This window comes from Paroedura picta, chromosome 7, assembly GCF_049243985.1.
Source record: "Paroedura picta isolate Pp20150507F chromosome 7, Ppicta_v3.0, whole genome shotgun sequence".
NCBI lineage: Eukaryota > Metazoa > Chordata > Lepidosauria > Squamata > Gekkonidae > Paroedura > Paroedura picta.
The window spans coordinates 122,898,759-122,914,481 of record NC_135375.1 but is presented as its reverse complement, the minus strand read 5'-3'; the positions used below and the strand labels follow the sequence as shown (position 1 = coordinate 122,914,481).

The 15,723-nt window shown below is 56.2% G+C and overlaps 1 protein-coding gene across 1 annotated transcript in view; it reads right to left on the bottom strand.

The window, feature by feature from the left end:
* Window positions 1-309: 309 nt before the first annotated feature.
* ATP1A1 (ATPase Na+/K+ transporting subunit alpha 1) overlaps window positions 310-15,723 on the bottom strand; it is a 34,905-nt gene continuing 19,491 nt past the window's right edge. Inside the window, exons 3-23 of the mRNA XM_077346281.1 lie at window positions 12,516-12,575; window positions 11,464-11,667; window positions 10,471-10,584; window positions 10,213-10,347; window positions 9,947-10,064; window positions 8,266-8,534; window positions 7,948-8,146; window positions 7,595-7,704; window positions 6,815-6,949; window positions 6,399-6,591; window positions 5,394-5,569; window positions 5,068-5,204; window positions 4,709-4,859; window positions 4,148-4,316; window positions 3,528-3,682; window positions 3,266-3,389; window positions 2,005-2,150; window positions 1,788-1,918; window positions 1,126-1,227; window positions 943-1,034; window positions 310-632 (exon numbers count right to left, since the gene is read on the bottom strand). Coding sequence (XP_077202396.1) covers window positions 604-632; window positions 943-1,034; window positions 1,126-1,227; window positions 1,788-1,918; window positions 2,005-2,150; window positions 3,266-3,389; window positions 3,528-3,682; window positions 4,148-4,316; window positions 4,709-4,859; window positions 5,068-5,204; window positions 5,394-5,569; window positions 6,399-6,591; window positions 6,815-6,949; window positions 7,595-7,704; window positions 7,948-8,146; window positions 8,266-8,534; window positions 9,947-10,064; window positions 10,213-10,347; window positions 10,471-10,584; window positions 11,464-11,667; window positions 12,516-12,575 — 2,949 coding nt within the window. The 3' untranslated portion in view covers window positions 310-603. The remainder of the gene's footprint in view (window positions 633-942; window positions 1,035-1,125; window positions 1,228-1,787; window positions 1,919-2,004; window positions 2,151-3,265; window positions 3,390-3,527; window positions 3,683-4,147; window positions 4,317-4,708; window positions 4,860-5,067; window positions 5,205-5,393; window positions 5,570-6,398; window positions 6,592-6,814; window positions 6,950-7,594; window positions 7,705-7,947; window positions 8,147-8,265; window positions 8,535-9,946; window positions 10,065-10,212; window positions 10,348-10,470; window positions 10,585-11,463; window positions 11,668-12,515; window positions 12,576-15,723) is intronic.

Genomic DNA, 15,723 nt, shown 5'->3' with positions numbered 1-15,723 from the left:
ATGTCCATGGACTACAATTCCCATGAGCCCCTGTCAGCATTCGCGAACGCTGGCAGGGGCTCATGGGAATTGAAGTCCATGGACATCTGTACAGCCGCCGTTTGACTACCCCTGGGCTAGCCTAAGGTCACCCAGCTGGCTGCACATGGAGGAAGAATGGGGAATGGAGCCTGGCTCTCCACATTGGAGGCCACTGCTCTCAGCCATGACCCCAGGGTGGCTCTCACGGAATGTTACTGCTCTCCCCATGCTTGGTTTAAGACCCGCCTGGCATGCAGCAGGCAGACACACGAGCGGAGACACCACATGTCCTCTCTCATGACCCATCTTTATTTGTAAAAGTCCAGATATAAAATCTTTTCGGTGTCTTAGAAAAACAAAAAGGCACATTTAAAAACTACTGTTTTTCTCCCCCCCCCTCCCCCCCGGGGCTCTGCTGGACACGCTCCCTCCTGCCCCGCTACTTCTGGCGTGTCCCTCTTCTGTCTTTCTTTCTTTCCTTCTTTCCTTACGACCAGGGTCCTTCTTCCCCCTTCCGGCATTCCAGAAGTGCGGGTGGCGGAGAAGCGTCAAGGGAAAAGCCCAACGGCGTCCACGGTTATTTTAGTAGTACGTTTCCTTCTCTACCCAGCCTGCAAGAGAAAGGGGAGGGAAAGAGAAGGGAAAGAAATACATCAAGTCGTGTTTCCCCTTTCAGAACTGGAGATGCTTTACTTTAAAAGAAGAGTTGGATTTTATACCCCGCTTTACACTATCTGAGGGAGTCTCCAAGCAGCTCTCCCCACCGCAGACACTCTGAAGTAGGAGAGGCTGAGGGAGCTCTGAGAGAACTGAGACTGGCCCAAGGTCACCCTGTAGGCTGCATGTGCAGGAGGCGTGCAGAACCAAACCCAGTTCCTCCCCCCGTTCTTGGCCAGGTCTTGAAGCTCTGCATGTTCTCACCTCCAGGGCTGCGTCTGAGGATGAGTTTCCTGACTTCATCGTACACGAAGATGAGGAGTGAGTATGGGAAGGCACAGAACCACCACGTCGGTCTGCAAGGGAAGGAGGCCACAATGAGGGACACCCGGGGGAGGCCTCGGGTGGGGTAGGGCGAGGTCACGCTGCCCTCCGTTCTCTACTTACTTCAGGGGATACATCCTCAGGGCCACGTCCATCCCGGGGCAGTAAGAGAGGAAGGCGGCCAAAGCCGTCTCTTCGAAGAGCCCAAATATGAGGATCTTGTTCCTGGGGTGGAGAGCGGAAATATTGAGAACAGTCAGTCCCCGGAGATCACAACCTCCCTCCACACCCTGACCTCCAACCAAACGTTCTAGGCATATCACGGCATGTGCTGGCAGGGGCAGGAGCCAACCAAATGTCCTAGGGCATATAACAACCGAACGTCCTAGGGCATATCATAACATGTGCTGGCAGGGACTCGTGGGCCACCCCAGATGTCCATGGACTACAATTCCCATGAGCCCCTGACAGCACACGATGCTATGTGCGCATACTCCAGGAAAGTTGTTCGCGCACATCACAGCCCTCGTGGACAGCGCAACGAGAAAACCCGAAGCTAGGCATTCATTGCTGGCGTCCCACCACAGGGGAGAACTGAGTGGATCGATGCTATGTGAGCAGTGGAAGGCACCAAGTTGCTTGCTTGAACAGACACACCCTCCTCCTCTGCAGCCTCGATGCACCCAGATCTCCACTTCACTCCGGGCACACCATCTCCCAGCCTCCTGCCATTCCCATCCTGGAAAGTGGCCTATTTCGGAGGGGTCTGCAGCCCCAATACTCACTTCATGCCTTGCTGGAAGACGGAATTCCTTCTGGTCTTACAGATGACCAAGTCGGCCCATTGCACCACCACGATGCTGACGAAGAAGGCCGTGTGACACGTGAACTCCACGATTTTCCGCTGCTCGTAGGTCTGGAGGGAGAGATTTCAAAGAGAGGGGCTTGTTCTCCGGCTGCCGCAGAACGCCAGCCTGCCCTCGGGGCGCTTAGAGCACTCACCCACTGCTGCCCGTAGCTGTCCTCGACGTCGTTGACCCACCGGTCGTCCCAGGACACCCGGATGCCCAGCAAGGAGGAGGGCAAGAACCCGTTCTCGGCAAGGATCACAAAGTAAGTGAAGAACCCGCCCAAGGCCTGGATCATCCCTACGAGCCAGGAGGGAAGGGTCAGTCAGCGTGCGCCCGGAGCAGATGTCCAAAAACATTTTATGGACAAAACAGCTGAGGATCGTCAAGGCCTCCGAGCTCTGCTGGAAGCTGCACCTGTCCTGCCAAGTGAGGCTGGAGGGAGCCTCCGCGGGTGCCAGGCTCTACGATGCAGCACCTCAAGGGAGGCCCCACTGCTGCCCCCCAGCAACACGTGAGTCCACAGCTTCGGAAGCGCCTCCCGGTGCCTTCCTCTGTGCACAGAGAAGCCCCCTGGCCCTAACCCAGGGACTCCCAACCAGAGCCCTGGGGTCACACGAGAGCTCCCCTGGGGTTCTGTGGCCTGTCCCAGATGTTCAGAGGGTTGCCGGCAGGACTAGAGGTCAGCGGGGTCCCCTTCCTGTTTCTCTACAGGCCTCGTCTCTTTCTCCACAAGGGAAACGGTAAATAATCGATGGATTGGCTGGCCCCCACCTCTCACTTCTACGTCCATTTCTCTGTCAGGGCCTGGCACCACGCCTGAGCTTCCATTTCAGGGCTTCCTCTGTGGCCCAAAGGTTAGGAAAAGCTGCCCTAGACACACACACACCCCGCCCTTCTGTGACCCCCTGAAGGCGCCAAGTGCAGCGTCGGGTCCATGTGCTCAGAAAGCCTCACGGAGTCTGGCAATGTAATATTCAGGGACCCCTGGCCTAGCCCCCCCCCTTTCTGCCACGCACCCCCCTGGGCCTCCGCTCAGCATTCGTGAAAGCCAGCCAGCCCCCACGTGCTCCTCCGGACGCTGCAGAAGAGCTGCAGAAACCGATGCCCAAAGCGCCAAGGGGGGGGGGTCTCACACCCCTTGCCCACGAGGTGCGTAGCTGCTGATTCAGAAGCCGCGCATCAAATCGTGTTCTGCCTGTGCGCTTTCCCTCGCGTCCTGCAGCCCAGGAAACCTTCGGCCTCCAACACGGAGGTGGCTTCAGAGCAACCCAAGAAGAGTTTCTGGGCCCAGAGCCGCCTCACCTCTTCCTCCTCCCCCCCCCCGGACTCCTTTGCCCTCCCCCCGCCGGCCGGCAGCCACATTTCTGCACGGGGCCAAAGCCAGAGCCCCTCCGGGCCCCCCCCCCGCTCACCGATCTGCCCGTAGGCCATGCTGATCAGACGCTCGTTCACCAGCTTGTCCGTCTTGGGGTTCCTCGGCTGCCTCTTCATGATGTCGCTTTCGGCCGCCTCGTAGGCCAGAGAGATGGCAGGAACCTGCCCAAGAGGGAGAGCGGGGAGGGAAGCGTCAAGTCCGGGGCTGTGCTTCTCCTGCACCCGGCTGGGGCTCCAGACCGCGGGGGGGGCAGGCAGGGGGGCAGGGTTGCGACAGGCGTGAACAGTGGCCGTGCTCACCATGTCGGTGCCCAGGTCGATGCACAGGATGGTGACAGTGCCCAGTGGCAGGGGGATGTTGGCGATGATGAAGATGAGGAAGGGGGTGATCTCGGGGATGTTGCTGGTCAAGGTGTAGGCGATGGACTTCTTCAGGTTGTCGAAGATCAGGCGGCCTGAGGGGGGAGGAGGAGGGGGAGGAGGGACAGGTGTGAGGTGGACAACGGCCTCTCTGCACCAGAGTAACCCAAGAAGAGCTGGGGGGTTTGTACGCAGCCTTTTTACTTCCGGAAGTAGCTCACACCCGCCTACCCTTCCACTCCCAACACCATTAGGTAGGTGAGGCAGAGAGCTCTATGAGAACTGTGCCAGCTTCATCCTGGCTGCATATGGAGGAAGGCTGGGGAATTAAACCCAGTTCTCCTGATGAGAGGCCGCCATTCTTCACAACACCACCACACTGGCTCTAGAGAAGAGGAGCTGCTGGACCCAGCAGGCCGGTTCAGGACCGGTCAAGCAGAACGCACCAGCCTAACCCTGCCAGCTCCATGCCTACAGGCCAACCGGGAGACAGACAGGTGCCATCCTTGTGACACCCGTATCCCCAGAGCAATGAGCACCACGGCTGCCCAGAGCATCACCTTCTTCCACCCCGGTCACGATGGAGGCGAAGTTGTCATCCAGCAGAATCATGTCCGCTGCCTGCTTGGAGACGTCGGACCCTGCGATGCCCATGGCCACCCCAATGTCAGCCTTCTTCAGCGCAGGGGAGTCATTCACCCCGTCTCCCGTGACGGCCACGATGGCACCCTGGAGGTCAAAGGAAAGCTTCAGCCCCTGGCCGTAGAGGGGGGAGACCAGTCTTTCCCTCCAAGCAGGGCCTCAAGCCGGCCTTGTCAGAGGAGGAGGAAGACTTTGACAGAGAAATCTACCCCATACGACGCCATTTTGACAGATTCAGGTAGGTGGCAGAGTTGGTCTGAAGCAACAGTGAGTCCCATGTGAAGGCCAAAAATGGTTATTCTGAGCATCAGCATTCACATGGACACACCCTTCCTCAGAGACTGATAAAACGTCACCCAACAACCTTGTTAATTAAAACATGGGAATTGCAGTCCATGGACATCTGGAGGACCACAGGTTGACCACCCCTGAATTGAAACCCCGCTGTCTGAAGGCAGCCTGCCCTGGGCTCCCCTCACCTGCCGCTGACAGCCCTCCACAATGATCAACTTCTGCTGCGGGGAAGTTCTGGCGAAGACGATTTCCGTGTGGTACTGCAGGATATCGTCCATCTGCTCGCTCGTCATGTCCTTCAGGTCCGAGCCGTGGATCACGCAAGCCTTGGCGTCTCTGAAATCCAAAAGGGGCCATGGTTGAGACCTCCTGAAAGGATCTCCCCAGCGTTGGTGGAGAATTCCCCCTACCCCTGCTACTCCAGAGTCAACGGGGTGGGGGAAGAAGGGGGTCAAGCTGGCGAGAGAAGGAAGGCCTAAAAAAGAACCCTTGGGAGGCCTCCCCCGAAACAAGTGCTTCCGCCAGAGCTTCTTCCGCTCAGTACCTGGGGTTGACTTGGCTGACGGGGATGTTGAGGCGCAGGGCGATGTCTTCCACCGTCTCGTTGCCCTCCGAGATGATGCCCACTCCCTTGGCGATGGCCTTGGCCGTGATGGGATGGTCTCCGGTCACCATGATCACCTGGAAGGCAAAGCCAGCCGTGACGGTCCGACAGTATGGCCAACGCGAGGGAGGGGGAAGGAAGGAGTCGCCCACGGAGAAAGGCTGGGGCGGCCAGACCAATGGAGCAAGACTCAGAAAAGAGCCGCCCGTCTGCCTCCGCCAGGCCTGCCCGCCTCGTAGCCCCCCTCCGAAAAACGGCAGCCCTACCTTGATGCCAGCGCTTCGGCATTTGCCCACAGCGTCGGGCACGGCGGCACGAGGCGGGTCAATCATGGAAATCAGCCCGACGAAGCAGAGCTTGTCCACCGGGAAGTTCACCTCGTCCGTGTCGAACTGGAAGCCTTCTGGGAACTGCTCATCAGGTAGGGCCAGGTGGCAAAACCCTGAGGAAGCCAGATCGGCTCAAGTCACGTCCCGCCCGCTTGGTTTTGGACAGCCCCAGGGAAGCTGCGGCAAATTCCAAGCAGGACCCCACTACCAGGGCAACCCATGGAAGTAACATTCAGGCTCCCCACCCCAAAAGATCGTTGTGCTTCCTTGGGACTGTAGCAGGCAGGCAGCCAGAAAACTACAAATCCCAGCATGCACTGCTCAGAGGTGGACCCCATCTGCTAGGGGACCTCTGGGCTGCAAGGAGGCTGCCTCTGGGGATGACAGCAGAGCTCAATCTGCTCTAGGGAAACCTCTGTGCTTACCTCTGCATGGAGGCAGAGGTAAACAAGCAACCCCAAAGAGCTTTGAGATCCGGAGACTGAAATTTGCTCAGGCTCCCTGGCCTCAGCAAGGGCAGGGGCTACTTCAGCCCTGGCCCCAGCCTGGTGGAACGCTCTACAGAACAAGACCAGAACCCCGAGGGCCTTCGACACTTCCGCAGGGCTTGTGAGACGGAGCCAGGCCTAGCATCGAAGCCGGAACTGCTGGCCTCCCTGCCGGAAACCCATCAAATTAGACATCCGGTAAAGGGCTCTTGCAGCCTTTCCTGGGGTGTCATGTTTTTAAATCTATTGATTTAATTTAAAATCTTCGATCTGTGTGGTATTCCACTGGCGTCATTTTACACCAACCTCCTTCCTGTCCCTCCTGCCCGCTCTACATGCTCCCGCCAGTCCCCAGGGGACAGCTCTGCCCTTCGGTTGCCCTTTTCTGCATCTCCCCTCCCAGATTTGCTGGCCTGGAGCTGTTCAGCAGAAGCCCCTGCGGGCCAGGCGTTACCTAGCACTCTCTCCCCCAGGCCGCCCAGTTCCAGGTAGGCGTTCTGGAAGGCGTCCTTGGCCTCCTCGTCCAGCGGCTGCTCTTTCCCGTGGACCAGAATGGTGCTGCAGCGGTCCAGGATTCGCTCCGGGGCGCCTTTCATCACAAGGAGGTACCGCGACTCCGACGGGTTGGCGTTCTTGTGGATGGACAGCTGGGGGTGGAGAGGTTGTGAGCAAAGGTTAAAAAGGGGAGGAACCTGGACATATAGCTCTATAAGGTTCTAAAAGGGCAGGGTTTGGGCACATGGTTTTATGCCCTGAAGGGGGGAGTCCTGGAGCCGATCAACCCCGAATGCAACCACGCTGGGGTCCAAAGGGAAGACCGGCTGGCTCCGGACTGCCTTTTTTGGCCTTCCCTCTCCGGCTTGCTCCTACCTGGTATTTGTTGGTTGAGTTGAACGGGATCTCCACCACCTTGGCATTCTTCTCTCGCAGTTCCTTGACCGAGCCGCAGCACAATTCGATGCATTTCAGGAGGGCGGACTCCGAGGCGTCACCTGCCACTGACCTCTAGCAAAGGAGACAGAACCGCACGTTAACTCGGAAGCCGACCCTCCTCTCCCCGGAGGGACGTCCCATTCTTCGCAACGAAGGCGTGTCCCCACCCCCCAATTCTACGGAACAACCCAGGAGAACCAAGAACAGAACCCACAGGGTGTGAGAGAGCTGACAGCAGGCTGCCAATGTAATTCCCCACCATGAAGTTATTCAAGCCCATGGGAACTGAAGTCCACGGACATCTGGAGAGCCACAGTTTGGCCAGCCCTGTCCTCGGACACTGGTCACCATTTCCACCCGGCTTCCCTCTGCAGAGGTCTCCTGGGCCCCTTTGAAGCACATCCGCCTCCAACAAGGGAGAGGAAGGTCAAGAATAGCTCTTTGCTCGGGGGGGGGGGGGTTGCGTGTGGGTGCCGGGAACACGCTGCCGGGCTCACTGGCCCAGAGGGAGCTGCCGGCTTCATCAGCGCACTGGACATTTCCTCTGGGGCTTGATTCTCCTTGCGACCTTAGGAATTGAGACGGACATGCCTTGAGAGCAGAGGGCCGGGCTTGCATCTCTCTTGCCCCCGGTCTATTTGCACATCCACTTTAGGCTGCACAGGTGTGCCAGGGAGTGCCATTTCAGGTGCCAAGTCAGGGTTGCAGCCGACCTACCTTCAGGATGGGGACGTTATCCTGTTCGGCTTGAAAGACCGCTCGGTTGCAGAGTCCCGCCACCCTGGCAAGGGCCGTCCAAGTCGGAGAGGTCTTGTCAAAAGAGGCGCCTGGGCAGGGAAGGCAGCAGAGAGATTCGTCAGGCTCCGGCCCAAGATTTCAAGACCGATTTGTCCCCCCCCCCCCATTTCTCTGCTGATAATAATTCAACTGTTGTGAACTCACATCTACCACAAGGTTTTATTTACACCGCAGGGTTTTCGCACCTCGCCTTTCACTCCCCTACAAGGATCTCAAAGGATCACCTTCCCTTCCTCTCCCTGCAGCAGACACTCCAAGAGAGAGGTTCTTACCGCTCTGGTTCTCCGTGGTGTCAGCCTCGTGGATCTGGTTATCAAACCACATGTGGGCCACAGTCATGCGGTTCTGGGTCAGGGTGCCGGTCTTATCGGAGCAGATGGTCGACGTGGAGCCCAGAGTTTCCACCGCTTCCAGGTTCTTCACGAGGCAGTTCTTGCGCGCCATGCGCTTGGCGGTCAGGGTCAGACACACCTGGGAAGCGAAAAGGGAGGGGCGCCTTGCTGACCAAAGGTGGGTCTTGGGAGGGGTGCGTGCTCGCTCCCGAGCGATCCCCTCTGGCGGCCGATGCACCCTCGCCACGCGCAACTTACCGTGACTGTGGCAAGGAGACCCTCGGGGACGTTGGCCACGATGATGCCGATCAGGAAGATCACGGCCTCCAGCCAGGTGTACTCGAGGATCAGAGAGAGGACGAAGAAGGAGACGCCCAGGAAGACGGCCACGCCCGTGATGATGTGGATGAAGTGCTCGATCTCCACGGCGATGGGCGTGCGGCCCCCTTCCAGCCCGGAGGCCAAGGTGGCAATGCGGCCCATGACGGTGCGGTCCCCGGTGTTGATGACGACGCCACGGGCAGTGCCTGGAAACAGGGACCGGGTTTTTTAGTAAGGGCAGCCGGGCAATCCGGACGGGATGAGAGCGCTCACAAGTGAACTGTACTGTGTGAGGGGAAAGGCAGCCTTTTAAGGTTTCTGACGAGCCCCACCTGGATAGCTCAGGCCAGCCTGATCCCGGATGCTAAGCAGGGTTGGCTCTGGCCACTATTTCGATAGCCCAGGCAAGCGTGATCCCATCAGATCTTGGTAGCTAAGCAGGGCCAGCCCTGGCTAGCAAGGCTGCTTGAGGATGCTCCTGCACCGACGGCCTGGATGGCCCTTCCCACTCTAGGATTCTAGCATTTGGATGGGAGACCTCCAAGGATTTCGGAGGCAGCTTCTCCAAAGAACCAGAGATGTCAGGATGTGGAGGCAGGAAATGGCCAGGCACCTCCCAGAGTCCCTTGCCAACCTGCCGGATGCTCCTTGGATTGGTTTCTCAGTGGAACTGGCTTCCTCGGGAGGAAGTGGGTTCTCCATCTTTGGAGATTTTTAAACAGAGGCTGGATAGGCACCTGATATGTTGATATGACCATATATGGTCCAGCCTCTCCCTACCAAAATGGCCAATGATGGGCCTGAAGTGGGTGGGAAAGGGAGGGCGCCCGGGTGGGCGTGTCCACAGCTGCACCTCCCAACCATATTCTGCACAATCGCACCACGTCTGGGGTTTCTCAAAGCCGGAACAAAGGTGAGAAAGGTCTCTTCCCTACAAGGTTGCCTTGAGGCTGCTGCAGTTTGATGGCTGTTCCCACCATGGGAACCCTACAAGTGTTTACCCCAGGTGGGGGGTGGTTGGATGCCATGTCTTAGCTGAGCCCCGGCATCAAAGCTCCCCACCCCTCTCCAGCAGCCTTGCTCTTTGCTCCTTGCAGCTGCCGTACGCAAAATGGCCAACACTCCAGCCGGCCTGATTCTCCACCTCAAGAGATTGGAGTTGCAATTTTTTATTGCGTTATTTCTTTATTATATGGCACACTTCTTGCTTAACATTATTGCTGCTCACAGAATGTTCCCACAAGGAATTTCACACTGGGTGGACGATGCTCATCCCACCATGTCAAGAGACATCCCTCCCCTTTCCCTTGTTTTGAAATTTCCACACTCCCTTGTCTAGGTGGCCCCGTTTGACCAGATATCATCACGTCTTGGCAGCTAGGCCCTGCTTTCTACTTGGATGGGAGACCATGAAGGGAGCTTGGGGTTAAGCCAATGGCGAGCCCCCTCTAAGCATCTCTTGACTTGAAACCCCGCTACGGCTTCCCAATGGCGCTTTTGCACACCGCCAGCCGCCACATCCTCCTGCCTTCCTGGACCCGCGTCCCCCGAGATCGAGGGCTGCCCAAGCGTCCCGCTCAACAGCTGTGCTCTGGTCAACCCCGCCCGCAGCTTTCACCTTCGACACAGTTGGTGGAGAAGAAGGCGATGTTCCTGGTCTCAAGCGGGTTCTCGTTGGTGAAGTCGGGAGATCGGGTCTGAGGCTCGGATTCGCCGGTGAGCGAAGAGTTGTCCACCTGTGCGAGGAGCCAAGCAGAGGAGAGCACTCAGGAGGGGGCGGGGCCTGGTCCCCCAAGCAGAGCTTCACCTTGAGAGGGAGAAGGAGGACGGTGGTGCCCCACTCTCCCCATACAGCCCTCGCGTCACCCCTCCCAGCCTCCTCACCTTACACCCATGGGCGGAGATGACCCGCAGGTCCGCTGGGATTCTGTCTCCGCCCTTCACCTCCACCAGATCGCCAACCACGACCCCCTCGGCATTGATGCTCATCTTCTCCCCGTTTCGGATCACCAGGGCTTGCTACAAGAGGGAGACGCTCCGGTCAACGGCACTGTGGGCAACAGCTGAGGCTTCGGTGAAGCCACGAGAGCCCCGGCAGAGGCCGGGCACAGAAGGCAAGGGGAAGGCGCTGCTCTCGCTCACCTGGGGCACCATGTTTTTGAAGGACTCCATGATCTTGGAACTCTTGGCCTCTTGGTAGTAGGAGAAGCAGCCGGTGATGATGACCACAGCGGCCAGCACAACTCCCAGGTATAGCTGCCAGGGCAGAAGGAGAAGAGCTGGGTTTTGGGCCCCACTTTCACTCCCCGAAGGAGTCTCAAAGCAGCTGAGAATGGCCTACCCTTTCTCTCCCACAGGCACCCTGGGAGGTAGGTGAGGCTTAGGGAGTTCTGAGAAAACTGGGACTGGCCCAAGGTCACCCAGCAGGCCTCACGTGTCCCAAAGCTGCTTCCAATCACCTTCCCTTCCTCTCCCTGCCAACAGATCCCCTGGGAGGTACATGAGGCTTGGAGAGCTCTGAGAGAACTGTGACTGGCCCAAGGTCCCCCAGCATGTGGAGGAGGAGTGGGGAATCAAACCCAGTCCTCAGATTAGAAGTCGCTACTCTTAAATGAAACCACTTTAATGAAAAAAAGGTGCCTTTCCTCCGCTGGGGAATCTGTTTTAGCAAAGAGCCTGAGGCATAAGAATGATTCGGATGGAGAGCAGCAGCCATGCAGAAGACGGACGGCCAGCCGCTGAACAACAGGCCAAGCTGATCTTCAAGGCACCTGCGTTGTGGTGGATCGTGTCCCCTCCCCAACCTATGGCAGGCCTCACAGCCAAGCCCCTGAAGCCCCTGAGGAGGGGGGACTATGGTGGATTGCAGATATTTTGCTGTCTCCCTTGAGTCAGAGGAACTGCCTTCTTCCCGATGACCCTCCCCTGTTATTCCCCCCCCCCCTTTAGCTGCCTCCCACCTGAGGCTAGACAGGGGGCAATCTGAGTGGGGACTTCTCAGTGAGGGGCCCAAGCCTCCCTCCCCAGGGGGATTCAGTGCCTGTCTCACTCGATGGGCACCGTCTGCCAAAGGACACAGACCCCCCCCAGAACAGTTCTGCCCCCCCCACCTCGCCCGCTGGCCGGTTTACTCACATTGTCATTATTGGGCTCCTCTCCGGTGGCTGCCTGAATCCCAAAGGCCAGAAAGCACAAGATGGCTCCGATCCAGAGCAGAAGGGAAAACCCGCCAAACAGCTGCCGGCAGAACTTCACCCACTCCGGGGTCGTGGGAGGGGGGGTGAGGGCGTTGGGGCCATCCCGAGCCAAGATTTCGGCAGCCCGCCCAGGCGACAGTCCCTGCAGACAAAGCATCCCAACACTTCATACCTTCATTACTTAGGGAGGCCGCTCATCCGAGAGGCTGTCCTCAAACTGTACTGCGGATGTTTTGGCTGTATTTCGAGGTTTCCTATGCTTGCTACTTCTCAGAAAGGCCTTTTGCCTAACTGAGAGGTAAAACAAACCCACATGCCAATTTACGTTATGATCCCCCCCCCACCCTAATTAGAAGAAATATTTATATGCTGCCTTTCTCTACCCGGAAGAGCCTCAATGTGGCTTACAGTCGCCTTCCCTTTCCTCTCCCCACAACAGACACCCTGTGAAGTAAGGGAGGCTGAGAGAGCCCTGATATCACTGCTCGGTCAGAACAGAAGAAGAAGAGTTGGTTCTTAGATGCTGCTTTTCTCCATCCAAAGGAGTCTCAAAGCAGCTGACAATTGCCAATTCTTCCTCTCCCCACAACTGACACCCTGTGAGGTAGGAGAGGCTGAGAGAGCCGTGAACAGCTCAGAACAGCTCTATCAGTGCTGTGGGGAGCCCAAAGTCATTCAAGATGCATGTGGAGAAGCAGGGAATTGAACCCGGCATGCCAGATAAGAAGTCCACACTCCTAACCACTACACCAAGCTGGCTTACCGATTTCCGGCATCAGTCAAGGCCCAGGCAAAGTTTTACAGCACAAATCAGCATCAGCCAACAAGGAACCCCCCTCTCACCACTACTTGGGAGCCAGCCAGCTCAGGGCTCATGACTTTCAACTGGGACAGGCCGGGGAGGAAACCCCAGTCTAAGCCCCGGTGCGATGGCACACGCTTCACATGCAGGCAGAACGTTAAGCCGCTCTGAGAATCACATCTCTGTACCTGGCTTAGGTCGGTTCCATACTTCCGATGAAGTTCGTCGAGGCTGAGCTTGTGATCATCCTGGAACGGCAAAGAAACCAGTGAGGCACGATCTGGACACCCAAGGGAGTCACCCCATCACCCACGGATAGACTTCAGCCGCTGCGGGGACACCTGCCCTGCTGGGCTCTGGCCAAAGACCCTCGGACACTGTTTGCCGCTCGTGCAACAAAATCTGCTCAGGACCCCTGGCCCCAAAGAGGTAAAACTGGCCTTGACCAGGGACAGGGCCTTTGGGGCTTTGGCCCCTGCCTGGTGGAACGCTTTCCCGAATGAGATTCGGCCCTGTGGAACCTTAAACTATTCCGGAGGGACTATAAGACAGAGCTGTTCTGCCAGGCCTACAGGTGAGGCCAGATAGAGGACGGCTCCCTGCTTCAGAATCCACCGAACCCGTTCACTGATTATTATTTATTATTATTATTATTATTTATTTGATTTGTATGACCGCCGCTCTCGGAAACCGGCTCGCGGCGGTTCACAACATTTTAATACAGATACAATATATTAACCATTAAAATTCCCCATTAAAACGCCATTATAACAATGACTAAGTCACAATGATGGCGATTAAAACTATTCCCGTACAGGCCCACTGGATGAGCAGAAGGGAACGGAGGATAATTGGGCATAGGATGGAACACTCTGGGGAACCAGGTCAGTTTAGTACTGGCCTCCCCCCTCCGGGGAGAGGGGTCCGATCTTAGCCCCGGGCCATCACCCGGCCTTAGACAAACGCCTGGCGGAAGAGCTCCGTTTTGCAGGCTCTGCGGAACTCAGAGAGCTCCGACAGGGCCCGCAGCTCTTCAGGGAGCTCATTCCACCAGGTAGGGGCCAGGACCTCCCGGGGTCCTGGGATCATCAGCAGATTCTTACCCGCAGAGCGAAGTGCCCTGCGGGGGGCATAAGGAGATAGGCGGTCCCTCAAGTATGCATCAGCCAATCTTCAGAATCTTCCCCATGGGAGATAACGGGGAGGGAGGAGGAAGGGGTTAATTTTTATCACCTACTGCCCCTGTTGTGAAGGGTTGTTTATGGGGTTTTTATTGTGTTTTTACTGGTTTTATTGTGTGAACCACCAGAGTTCATGTGAAAAGCGGCGGCATATATAAATAATAAATAAACTAACAAGAAGAAACTCTAAAAAAAGCCAGCTTTTAGTATAATTTTAAAACTGAATTTAATTGTTAACTTGCTATGTATATATATGTGTATATATATAGCGCTTGTATTATTGTTATCTGATGTTACCTGCCCTGAATCAACCAAGAAGGGTGGGGCATGAAAATAAATTAATTGTTGTTCTTGTCACCAATACTGTGAGACTCAGATCGTTTTAATGTGTGCTTCCGCCACGGACTCTGCCAGCCGCAAGCGAAGACTGCACTGAGCCAGGCACGTCCCCCCTGGACCCCACCCCCCCCCGTCCGGTGATCTCACAAGTTCCTCCGTGAAGAGCTGCTGGGAGGCTGAAGGACAGAAAGAAAGCACTGCCCGTCCCGGCCCGGCCCGGAAGGCCTTCCTGGCACCACAGGGGGCTGACATGCAGCCGCAAGGCCTGGACTTGAACCTTTGCCCCACGCCTGGGCCGCTCCTTCAGGCTTGACAGCCGGCATCCGAAGCCACGGAAGCCGGCAGGGCAAAGGGAGCGTCCGGGCTGTACCCCGCCTTTAAAAGCCTTCCGAGACCAGAAGGTCTCTTTTTATGCGATGGAGGGCAAATAAAGGCCTCCAAACACAGTCTTTTGCAATGCAAATTCTATAATCACAGACGAGTTGGTCCCTTCAATGCCTCTAACTGATTTCGTCTTACAACCAAGATTAGTAGATTTTTCATGCATACCTTTAGAGGAGTTTTAAACATTGGGGAGCACTGTCATTTACAGCTTTAAAAGCTTTTGAAATTTCAGCGAAGAGGATTGGCCTGATTTTAATCCGTTTTGTGTATCTTTTTGTCTTTTTGTGTCTATTAGTGAACAGACTGTGAATAAAGAATGAGGTGAGACCCGTGGTCCCCTGGTCTAATATTTTGGGGGGTTGAAATCAAAGGCTTTTCGATTTATTTTCACACAACTGTCAAATCAACACCACATGACAAGAGCTGCTAGTATTAGCTGGATTGTGGGGTTTTGCGTTTTTTTTAAGGCATAGATCTACACAGGAGGGCTGGACTAGTAGCTATGATGGTTTAATGCAGGGGTAGTCAAACTGCGGCCCTCCAGATGTCCATGGACTACAATTCCCATGACCCCCTGCTAGTGTTCGCTGGCAGGAGCTCTTGGGACTTGTAGTCCATGGACATCTGGAGGCCTGCAGTTTGACTTCCCCTTGTTTAATGGAACCTCCATGCTCAGAGCATAATAATAATTAATAATAATAATAATTAGTATTACTGTTATTATTTTATTTTTATAACATGCCCTTCCATGGATGGCTCAGGGCAGGTGACAGCAGGTTCTAAAAATAAATACAAATGCACATAAATACAATCATATAGATCATTAAATTAAATTTCAGTTAATGAAAATGTCTTTAAAAGCCTGCTTCCCCTTCAATTAGCATCTCTTCCTGAGGGTTCGGCAGTGATGGGTGGTGTTTCCTTTGGTGGGTGGATTTTCAGGAGGGGAGGCTGGCGTCTATCAGGTCTTATTTCCTGGCCTTAAGCGTAGGCCGGGCGGAACAGCTCCGTCTTACAGGCCCTCCGGAACTGTTTAAAGTCCCAGAAGGCCCTGATCTAATCGGGAGCCTTCCACCAGGCCAGGCGACTGCAGAGCCTGGTAAAAGCAGGGAAAGGGGCCGTCTGGGTGGGGGCTAAAGTTAACTTATTAGACAAAAGGGCGCACTACTCTGGTCTGGTCTGACTCCGCAAGGCCATTTCGCAGCCCCCTCCCCGAATTTGAGACAGGAGGCACAAAGGGCAGACAGGATGCATTCTTTAACCCCAATTGTACACGGGAGGCACATCTGGGCCAAATTCAAAACAGGTAAGTTGGCTCCAACAAAGCTGCCTTTATATTCAGATTCTGCCCTTCAGAGAAGACAACCGGATACCTCTAGAGCAGTGGTCCCCAACCTTTTTCCGGCTGGGGACCGGCGGGGCAACTGCCCCACCCGCGCGGCGCTCATGCATGGCCAGGCCGCACATGCGCCATGCGCAGCCAAAATTGCGC